The sequence below is a fragment of the Gouania willdenowi genome, chromosome 11 (assembly GCF_900634775.1).
Source record: "Gouania willdenowi chromosome 11, fGouWil2.1, whole genome shotgun sequence".
Classification (NCBI taxonomy): domain Eukaryota; kingdom Metazoa; phylum Chordata; class Actinopteri; order Blenniiformes; family Gobiesocidae; genus Gouania; species Gouania willdenowi.
In genome coordinates, this window is record NC_041054.1 from 30,669,549 (window position 1) to 30,681,700 (window position 12,152).

At 34.7% G+C, this 12,152-nt stretch overlaps 1 protein-coding gene across 1 annotated transcript in view; it reads right to left on the minus strand.

Moving 5' to 3' along the window:
- hpca (hippocalcin) overlaps nucleotides 1-12,152 on the minus strand; it is a 78,282-nt gene that overhangs the window by 6,595 nt on the left and 59,535 nt on the right. Inside the window, exon 3 of the mRNA XM_028460775.1 lies at nucleotides 3,796-4,077. Within this exon, the coding sequence (XP_028316576.1) occupies nucleotides 3,796-4,077 (282 nt within the window). The remainder of the gene's footprint in view (nucleotides 1-3,795; nucleotides 4,078-12,152) is intronic.

Below are 12,152 nucleotides of genomic sequence, written 5' to 3' on the forward strand. Positions count from 1 at the left end.
AAACATTTTTAAATCAAATCATTCTCCCTGGTCTGTTCTCTTTAAGTCATATTATATCTTCTTGGTCCCAGTGTTATATGTTATGGTAGAGTTTTTATCCAATCATAATTCAGCTTGTGTTGCCAGGTTCTATAAATCTTCAGAACCAACAGAGCTCTGTAAGTAGCAACAGCCAATCAGCTCTCAAGGCTGTGACACCTGGGCCATCTAGACATCTACACGTCCTGTGATTGGATAAGCACTCATAATACTGGCCTGATTACACAACATAATAAGCACAATATATTCTACAACTTCACATCTCACCCTCACTGTAAAACAATCTATTCTCCCCACCCTTTCTATTTCCTACCTTGAGTCTCTCCTCCCTGCTCCCTTTCCCCCCCCCCCCCCCTCCACTTAGGTGTAACACTGCTCTCCCTTTTTATATCCTCCCTCTAATAAAAGGTTTCTTACCCTTCCTTAGGGAGGGCTGGTGATGATCACAAATAAGCAATAAAATAAATCCATTTATTCTATTGCAATAACAAAACATGCATTTCTGTCTCATAATGATTGCACTTCCTGTGGTGTTGACCTTTGACAGCATGTGCAGACAAGATGAAAAAAATAAAAAAATAAAGAAAAGGATAAGCACTCGTAAGACCCCGGAAAGGCGTGGCCTCTGATGAGCGCTCATTCTCAGCATTGAAACATAAACAGCTTTCAGCATTGACCTCTACAAAACAAATGCAAATAATGTTTGCTTTACTTTTGAAATTTTCAATAAATTGTTGGTTTCGTTATCGCCTCGTTGGTGTCTTATATGAAATGACGACTGTGCTTTTTATTGGACGAACTTGTTTAAGCTCACATCTACTTTTGGTTATTAAAACTTTGTTGACTAATCTCCTCAAATCAGCTTTTATTTTTTAGATTTCTCCGTATCTTTGATCTTTTCTACTCTTACTGTAATTGTGAATGTGAGCTTGAACAGCCTATATTAAGGTCATGTGTTACTCTGGATGGATTCTCGAGCTGTGATGTCATGGTGATGGTTTTATGAGGCGTATTAAGTAGGATGTCACTGAAGGTCTAGGGGTGAAATGCACTGGTAATTCCTCATTTATAAAAATATATTAAAAAAATAACTCCTTTAGTGTTTTTACTGCAGCTGAACCTTGTTTATTTCATATCTGACAATACGTTACATAAAGTTATGGCTGATAATTATCTCTGATTTCCTGTAATTAAACACGATCAAATTTAATAATTTAATCATTAATATAGTGAGAGCATTACTAACAGTATATTTATGTGTAATAATCACAATAGTTACATTACTGTCTAATGGAACCAGCTTTGTCTGTGAACACGTGAAATATAATTAAATATATTGTGTTTCACAAGTTGGACGTTAGCTTAATGCTAACTACATGACATGTGACATGTTAGCTTTAATCCTTCCATAAAGCGTTAAATCTGACCATAAGTAAATCAGTGGCTGTTTGTGGTTTAATGACAATAAGACGTGTTCTTTAAACTGTTCTGTTACTTTGCGTTGCGTTAGTGCTTAGCACAATGTTTCAGTATGTTAGCTTAGCTTAGTTAGCTTTAGTCCAGTTTCTAGTTCATAATAATTGCTGGTAGCGTGCATCTCTGTCAACGTGTTTGAGGGAGCTTTGAGTGGAGACTGTATGTACATTCTATCACACATATTTTCTATTAATATTGATTACATCTCTATCGTTATTGTTTCATCGTCCAGGCCTAAAGGGGTACGTGAAAAATTTTTTAAAAAACAAAACAGCGTGACAACATTGTAAACTACAATATAAATATGCTGTAGCAACAGTCAGTAACCATTAATGACACATACAGTCGTCCTCAGTCAGACTGCCCTCTAGTGGTGGCAAAGAAACTATCTCAGTCTCATCAAAAAAGCACAAATATGACGAGAAAAACATTGCTTTGCACGAGCTAAACATGTTGGATCATTTTTACCACCACGTATTCGTGTAGACGTGGATTCTCACCTTTGACGAACATGAACACAGAATAGAGAAAAATATTTGGAGAGGAATTTAAGACTCTGACATTTATCCAAACATTACAGAGTTGTGGTGAGTTGTCTTTCACAGTTTCAGGCTGATCAATATCATGCATTGATGATTTATCTTCAATCAACTAATGTTTGGTTGATTTATTTTTCCAAAATAAAAAAAGATTGTTTCTCACAGAAATCAGCAGTTGGCTAATTAATTAAATAAATCAATTGATAATTCTGTATAAGATGTTTTTTTGTGTGCTTAAAGATTAATTATTATTATTGTTATTCCTCAACAGAATAGGTCAAATTAAGAGACAAATTTCACTGTTGGGATGCAATGTATATGATATTACATTATGATGTTTTTTAAGTGTGCAAGAGTAGGAGGTACTGTATATACTGTAAGTTCAGGTTAAATAACTGAAGTGGGACGGGACTGTGGAAAGTTTAGGAACCACTGACGTAGACGAAACAGAAGATGGAAACTATTGGTAGAAGTAATAGTTGTAATTCCTGAATAGTTATGTCAACATTTTCATTATTTTTACATAAAGATTTAAAAAAATGTGGTCAGCGTGTCAACCTGAAGTGCTGCAAAACTGGAGACGTACTGAAACAGCTCATCCCCATGACCAGATCCGCCCACAACGGGTTAGCGATATGCATGTAACCACTTCCACTGCTGAGTTGAACCCACCCCACCTGAGCCCCTGGCTGACTCCGACCCCCCCGAGACGGATCACACTGAAGACTCCACACCACCACACCTGAGTCCACCCCACCATACCTGAGTCCACCCTCACCCCACCCCCACCACACCTGAGTCAAACCCCACCTGAGTCCACCCTCACCATACCCGAGTCCACCCTCACCCCATCTGAGTTCACCCCACCATACCTGAGTCCACCCTCACCCCACCCCCACCATACCTGAGTCAAACCCCACCTGAGTCCACCCCCACCATACCCGAGTCCACCCTCACCCCATCTGAGTTCACCCCACCATACCTGAGTCCACCCTCACCCCACCCCCACCATACCTGAGTCAAACCCCACCTGAGTCCACCCTCACCACACCTGAGTCAAAAATGTGGCAACAATAGTGAAAAATATGTATGTAAAAATGTATTAAAAGTTTGATTATTTGGATGAAAAGTGGCCAAAAAATGATGAAGAAAGAACAACAGAGACAAAAAGAGATGATTATTGACAAAAGGGTCTGAAAAAAGTGTCAGAAATTTTTGAAAAGTGGCAAAAATTGGACAAAGGAAATGAGTAACCTAAAAATAATGTTTATAATAAGTTTGTACATGACTGTTTTAGTTCAGATTAAAATAGGATTGTTAGTGGAAATATATAATACTATAAAATAAATTATGCTTTAAAATACAGAAATCTGTAGTCTGCCCAAAAAAAATCATTGTTGTGAAATAGAAAGTCATAATTACAAGAAAAAAAGTCATAATTGTGATTCAGAAAATCATAATTATGAGGAAAAAAATTATAATTATAAGAAAGAAAGTCATAATTATGATTAAAAAAGGTAATGATTTAATTATGATAAAAGTCATAATTGTGATGTAAATGTGAGATAAGAAAGTTATAATTCTGATTAAAAAGTCATAATTATGAGATACTAACTTAGCATTTGCAGCAGTCTACTGGTACTGTTACCATTCTTAATGACACTGAATATGAATGAATTAAAAACACATCTCTATACTTTATTATTTCATATTTCTTTGATGAAACACGAATCAGGATCACCTGAACGATCTCCAGCATCTCCTCTCTGCTGATGTATCCGTTTCCATCCAGGTCGTACATGCTGAAGGCCCATTTCAGCTTCTGCTCCAGCTTTCCTCGAGACGTCACGCTCAGGGCGATGATGAACTCCCGGAAGTCTATCGTCCCGTCGCCGTTGGTGTCGAACGTTCTGAACACGTGCTCAGCGAACTTGGAGGCGTCGCCGTAGGGGAAGAAGTTGGCGTAGATCTTTTTAAATTCTTCCACATTCAACGTCCCACTGGGACAGTCCTTCAAGAAACCCTGAAGAAAAAAGAGAAAAATCCACATTTCACCTTCAAATCTCACCGTACCAGGCTTTTCTACATTATTATAATGCTAATGTTATCAGTTTCTCCTTCCGTCTGCGTTAATTCATTCACATTTTGAGAATTAAGCTATGAAAAAGTTCTAAAACTTCTTGAGCTTTTATAACTTTTTTTTTTTCTTTTGGGATTTTTAATCCCTTCATTCAATCCATTCATTATTCAACTGATTTGAACCTTGAACATGTTCAGCTGCTGCCAGTGCAACCTTTTCAACCTAATCACTCATTTTCAGCTAATGCTAGGTTAATGCTAATGGTAACGCTAGGTTAATGCTAATGCTAGGTCAATGCTAATGCTAGGTCAATGCTAATGCTTGGCTAATGGTAACGCTAGGTTAATGCTAATGCTAGGTCAATGCTAATGCTAAGCTAATGCTAGGTCAATGCTAATGCTAGGTTAATGCTAATGCTAGGTTAATGCTAATGCTAGGTCAATGCTAATGCTAAGCTAATGCTAGGTCAATGCTAATTCTAGGTTAATGCTAATGCTAGGCTAATGGTAACGCTAGGTTAATGCTAATGCTAAGCTAATACTAAGTCAATGCTAATGCCAGGTTAATGCTAATGCTAGGTTAATGCTAATGATAGGTTAATACTAACACTAAGCTAATGCTAAAACTAGGCTAATGCTACTTCAATGCTAACACTAGGTTAATGCTAATACTAAGTTAATGCTAATGCTAGGTTAATGCAAACACTAGGCTAATGTTAATGGTAAGTTAATGTTAATGCTAAGTTAATGCTATTGCTAGGCTAATGATAAGATTAGGCTGAAGCTAATGTTAAATTAGTGCCATTGTTAGGATAAGGTTGATGCTAGGTAATGCTAATGCCAGGTTAGTGCTAATACTAGGTTAATACTAACATTAGGCTAATGCTAACGCTAGGTTAAGGCTAACACTAGACTAATGCTAATGCTTGGTTAGTACTAATACTAGGTTAATGCTAATACTAAGTTATTGCTAAGGCTGGGTTAATGCTAATGGTAGGTTAGTTTTAATGCTAGGTTAATGTTATTGTTAGGCTAATGATAAGATTAGTCTGAGATTAATGCTAGGTTAATGCTAATGCTAGGTTAGTGCTATTCCGAGGTTAATGCCAATGTTATGTTACTGAATCTTGAATCTATTGCTAGGATAATACTATGGTTAGGCTGAAGCTAATACTAACATTAGGCTAATGCTAACGTTAGGTTAAGGCTAACACTAGACTAATGCTAATGCGTGGTTAGTACTAATACTAGGTTAATGCTAATACTAAGTTATTGCTAAGACTGGGTTAATGCTAATGTTAGGTTAGTGTTAATGCTAGGTTAATGTTATTGTTAGGCTAATGATAAGATTAGGCTGAAGTTAATGCTAGGTTAATGCTAATGATAGGTTAGTGCTAATCCGAGGTTAATGCCAATGTTATGTTACTAAATCTTGAATCTATTGCTAGGATAATGCTATGGTTAGGCTGAAGCTAATGCTAGGTTAGTGCTAATGCTAAGGTTAGGCTGAAGTTAATGCTAGGTTAATGCTAATGATAGGTTAGTGCTAATTCAAGGTTAATGCCAATGTTATGTTACTAAATCTTGAATCTATTGCTAGGATAATGCTATGGTTAGGCTGAAGCTAATGCTAGGTTAGTGCTAATGCTAAGGTTAGGCTGAAGCTAATGCTAGGTTAGTGGTAATGCTAGGCTAGGCTAATGCTAAAGCTAGGTTAGAGATAATGCTAGGTTAATGCTAATGCTAGATTAATGCCAATGTTAGGCTAATGCTAACACTAGGCTAATGCTAGGTTAAGGCTAATGCTAGGGCAATGTTAATGCTAGGGTAATGCTAATGGTAGGTTAGTGTTAATGCTAGGTTAATGCTATTGCTAGGTTAATGCTAAGGGTAGGTTAGTTTTAGAGCTAGGTTAATGCTATTGCTAGGCTAATGCTAGGTTAGTGCTAATGCTAATGATAGGTTAGTGCTAATGCTAGGTTAATGATATTATTAGGACATGTTAATGCTAACCAATGCTAATGCTAACCAATGTTAATGTTAGCTAATGCCAATGATAGCTAATGCCAATACTAGCTAATACTAATGCCAATACAAATTAATGCTTGCCAATGCTAAGCTAATGTATCCTCACTTGCATTTTCTTCAGGAAATGCAAATACTCTAGTTCCTCCAATGAATCATTTAAAACCTGTCTCAAACCCAAGGCCTGGGGGCCAAATCCGGCCATTTAGAGCCTCTACTGTAGCCCATAGAAGGAAACATGCCTCATTGTGTAAATAATCCCATCATTATATCACATGATAGACTTTTTTAGTCTCACACTGTTGAAAGAACTCTCACACTTCACACAAGTGAAGAACCTGCGTTAACTGATATCTGTCACTGATTGGTCACATATTGTATGGATATCACATTTTAATGATAAAAAGGAGTTGTTTGACAGCCATGATTTAAAGTAAAAAAACACATAAAGGAATGTATTTGATTTTCCCCCAGACTTTGGGGTTATAGTTATGGTTATAGTTATAGTTATGGTTATAGTTATAGTTATGGTTATGGTTATGGTTATAGTTATGGTTATAGTTATGGTTATGGTTATGGTTATGGTTATAGTTATAGTTATGGTTATGGTTATAGTTATGGTTATAGTTATAGTTATGGTTATGGTTATAGTTATGGTTATAGTTATGGTTATGGTTATGGTTATAGTTATGGTTATAGTTATAGTTATAGTTATGGTTATGGTTATGGTTATGGTTATAGTTATAGTTATGGTTATGGTTATAGTTATAGTTATGGTTATAGTTATGGTTATAGTTATAGTTATAGTTATGGTTATGGTTATGGTCATTGTTATGGTCATTGTTATGGTTATGGTTATGGTCATTGTTATGGTCATTGTTATGGTTATGGTTATGGTTATGGTCATTGTTATGGTTATGGTCATTGTTATGGTTATGGTTATGGTGATTGAATCTGCTTTTAAGCAGCAAAAGTACTTTTTAGGAGGAAAGTCAGTCTTTGTTTGGCAGTAATATTCAGTCCCTCCAGGATTTTGCGATAGCAACTCGTAACACAAAATCAAGCAAACTCCGCAAAATCAGTGCGACAATGCAATTTTTCCAAAAGCCCACAACTTTCCCAAAACTTTGCTGAAAAAAACCATAAATATTGAAGCTCGCTTATCATTATTTTTGGCATTTTAGCGCTTGTAGTTGCTACGGAAGTAGCGGAGGATGTACTATCGGCTCTACGCCATAGACATATATATGTAGACACCGCATTGACTGCTGCCGCCCACTAGAGCAGTGCGTCTATGTATATTATGTCTATGCTTGGCGCTGCTTACAAGGAACCTACGAAGAAGAAAATGCCGACATCACATCCTGTTTTCAACCAGTGCTCGTAGAAACATTAAATGGAGTCACGTGTGATAGAAATACTTTGCATTTGCCAACAAAAATATTGGCTAAAGATCGTGTAAAACAGAACTTAACGTTGTTTCATAAGAGTGGAGGTAAACTTTTTTTGCACAAGCAGAAATCATCTATGGACAAATATTTTGCTTCTGCAAAGCACGTCAATAGAATAAAAGCCAGTGTACAACCCTATGTGGAGAACAAACAGGAAGTACACAATATCATTACATACAGTAGGTTCATTAATGCTTTGTAGTTTTTAATTATTTTTCTTTATGTCTTCATGACAGGTTCATGTTATGCACTTTAAGATTCTTTAAGTTCATTATTGTTTACTTTGAACTTCTGATGATCATTTTGATTAAAAACTGTTGCATCTTTTGTGTTCAGGGTGTGTTCAGTGTATAAGCTAAAAAAATAATAAGTGTTTGCATGTTTTACAAAATTGTGTTGGTGTTTGCTTTTCAACAATAAAGCATATTTTTCTAGAACATGTCTGGGCAATATGTATTTATAATTGGAAGAAATAATTAACTTAATTGTGAGTAAAGTATGTTTTAGGGCTGAAGAAAACAATGCAATTTGTTACCGCAACGTTTGGAAAAATGGCCCCAAAATCAGGCATTTCAGCCCTAAACAATCACAAAAACACTGGTGGGACTGATTAAAAGTCTGGAAGAAGTTAAAGGATTGAGACAAAGTCGTGAATACAGTTTAAAGGCTGAAGAAGCTGGAAAGGTACGAGAAGTCATGCACAAGACGACTAAAAATACATAAACACAACAAAAAAACAGACAAGACAAAAGAAAAAAACTAAAACAGTAAGTGATGAATTTACAAAATGACAAAAATATACAAAACGATGACAAAATGTAAAAAAATGACAACATACACAAAATGACAAAAAGTTGCACAAGACGATTAAAAAAACAGAAAAATAACAGAAACATTTACATTAAGAAAACAAAGATACATAGAATTACTCAATAACACAAAATAACAACAACAATAACACAAAATGTTGAACAACACAACAGAAATACACAAAATAACAAAGAGTGGCACAAGACAATTAAAATGCACTAAAATAAACAGTAATTAACATAATGTCAACAGATATATACAAAATTAACCAAAAAACAGACAAGACAACTAAAAATATGCAAAATCTTCTGTTTCACTAACAAAATTAATAGAAAAATACATAAAATGACTCCAAAAAACAAAGAGAATTAATACAAAAAACACAAAAGGACAACAGAAACACACAAAAATAACACAAAACTGCATAAAATAACAGAAATATACAAAACTAACCATAAAACAGACGAAACAAAAATACAAACAAAAATGAAATGACACAATAAAACCATAAAATACACAAAAAACATTAACATTTAAAAAAAGGGAAAAAATGACAACAAAGTATTAAAAAAAAATAAAATGACTCAAATATACAAAATGACAATAACACTTTCAAAAATACCACAAAATGCACAAAAATAATGGAAATTTTGTCTGCAAAAAAACATAAAAGATACAAAAAACTGCATAAAATGATAAAATAAATATACAAAACTAACCATAAAACAGACAAGACGACTAAAAAACACACAACAAACCACAAGTTACCTAAAAATACACAAAATAACGACAAAAATAAAAAATACACCAAAATAAGAGAAAAAAATAACAGCAAAATGTACAAATACACACAATATAACAGGAATAAATAAATAAATAAAAATAAAATAAAAGTGTTTAATGTCTACAGTAGAATGTAAAGGTCAACAGGTTTATAGTTCAATGTGGAGAAGTTTAATCCACACAGACATTAAACATAGATGTATGTGTGCGTGCGTGCGTGTGTCCAGTAAAGCTTTAATCTGCACATCTGTGATGTAGAAGCTGTTCTACGTTGATCTTTACATTAAAACGTTATTACCAGGAACTCTGTTAATCTGTGATTACACACTATACTGAAACGGGAAAAACATCAGGCACCAACGTGACACAGAAATAGCTCACGTGCATGTTTTACAACAACATCACATTTTTACACACTATTGATTGGAATGGAAAACAGAAAAGTCAATGTGTAGAAATGTAAATCTATGTGAGTGATTTGGTTGCAAAGCTTGATGGTGATTGGCTGCATTTCTCTTACAGTAAAATGGAAATATCGCTATGACACACAATAAAACAGACATAAGCAACTGGTGACCTAGGGGCCAAATTTGGCCCTAGGTCTAATGTCATGTGACCGCCAAAGTAAATGTACAAAAGGACAGAAAAATACACAAAACAAGAGCAAGAATACATTTAAAAATACAAAAAAATACAACAATCTAGGAAAATGGAGTAAAAGACAAAAATACTCCAAAAACACACAAAACTACTACAAAAATGAACAAAACGACAACAGTAAAAACACAAAATTAGTCAGAAAAATATACAAAATTTCAGAAAATAACAACAAAAGTACACAAAAAGACAAGAAATACAAAAAAATGACTCCAAAAAAATGCAAAATGACAGCACAAATACAAAATATGACTCCAAAAAACATATATTTTACAGGAAAAACAAACAAAAGGACGACAGAAATGCACACAATGCTTCACAACAAGCAAGGCAACAACAAACATACACAGAATGAGAGAAAAACACACAAAATTACAATAAAAACTTATTTCTTTACTGTATTAATGCTCAGATCACTCATTATTCTAAATGCTGAGTCATGAATGTTGATCATGTGACCCTCTGATCAAACAAACACATTTTTGTGTGTAATAAAAGTTGTCTACCTCTGGACTAAAGCCTTATTTCCATGTTTTTGGATCAAATCACACGTTTAAATCATATTTATTTTACGTTTGAGGAAATATTTTTTCTCTCTTTTTGGTTGTTGGTTCATTCTTATTTATTTAATTTTCTTTTTCCAGTTAAAACAGCTTCAGCTCCAACGTCCCTTCATGGTTTATTCACCATAAATAATAATAAGTTAATTTTACTTATTAACAAAAATATGCAAAAATGTTGCCTTAAAAAACGAATTCATGTTGACTTAGATGAATTAGATTTGAATAAGTTATAAGTTAATCAAATCTAACTCGTCTCAATTAAATAATTCATGATATTTCTGTTTTTGTGGTTTTTGCGTGTTTTGTTGTTTATGTTGCAGTTTTGTGAGTTTTTGGTTATTTTGTGTTATTTGTGTGATTTTGTTGGTGTTTTTGTTGTGAATTTGAGATATTTTGTGTGTGTTTGTTGCAGTTTTGTGTGTTTCTGGAGTCATCTTGTGAATTTTTGTTATTTCTCTGTAATTCTGTTAATTTATTTTGAAGGATACACAACCAGAGGGTGTTCCATAAAGGAGGTTTAACAAACTCTGAGTCTATCCATAAACTCTGGGTCAACATACCCAGCGATGGGAAACTCTGTGTATCTGATTCCATTACAGCTGGTATGAAGTGGGTTAATCAGCCCTGAGTATGTAAACCTTGGGTTACTTAGGTGCATGCGTGCGATAAAAAGCCATCATCAATGGATCAGAGATTTATTCGAGCTGCCATGACAACCAAACGGAATAGAGTGATTTATTCACCGTAACGGGTGAAATAAGTCGGTGTTTGATGAATATGATCCTGTTCTAAAGGTGTGTTCAGTCTTCAGTGATTATAGTGGCTTAAATCACCCATAATTAGTCACACTTTTTGGTCACTTCATCACTTTATTGCTTCAGTGACGTGACGAGCTGTGAATAATAATAATAAAATGTGTCTGAGGAGACGTGACAGCAGCATAGGATGTCTGCATAGAGAGTCCTCCTGTTACACTGGATATAAAGACAGTAAATGCCGCTTGATATCGCATCATTTATATTGATTTTTAATGTAATATTGTCGCCAGAATCATCTCAACGTCCTAAAAAATGTCATAAAAAAACACTGAAGCGGGACGAGAACCCGTGACCCAGCACTTTCAAGAGCAGCGTCACAATTCACTGTGTCATCATAACTTTATAGATGTATGATCTAAAGATTTAACTGTATAACAATATAAAACTATAATCAAGCCTTAAAAATAGATAAATTTAAATGATCATCTCATCCTTTATATTATCCACAGGTTTGTATTCAGTGAACTTTACTACAGACGTCAGTAGATGTTTTAATGTAGATCAACCTCTCAGTGTGTTTCACTTAATGATCTACATCTACAATGTTAGAAAGAAAATTACCGTTTGCACAAAAAAAAAAAACATAAATCAACATTAGTAATGATGTGAACACGTCTGTGGTGTGTGATGTTACTAATGTGTTTCAGGGAAAAGTGTTAAGGTTCATTAAAGTGTTCATGTGGGCGGAGCCAGGTAGAAACCCAGGGTTTCTTTGATAAAACGTGCCAGCGACCAGGTTTAGTTCACGGACAATGTTGCCATGGTAACAGACTCAGAAAAGAACATACCTCGCCATCAGGAATGAGATACTCAGAGTTTGAACATAACCTGTTTTATAGAACATTACTGTACTGCTGATGTCTGGGTTATTATACACGTTTAAAAATAAGCTAACTTACTTTGAAAGAATTG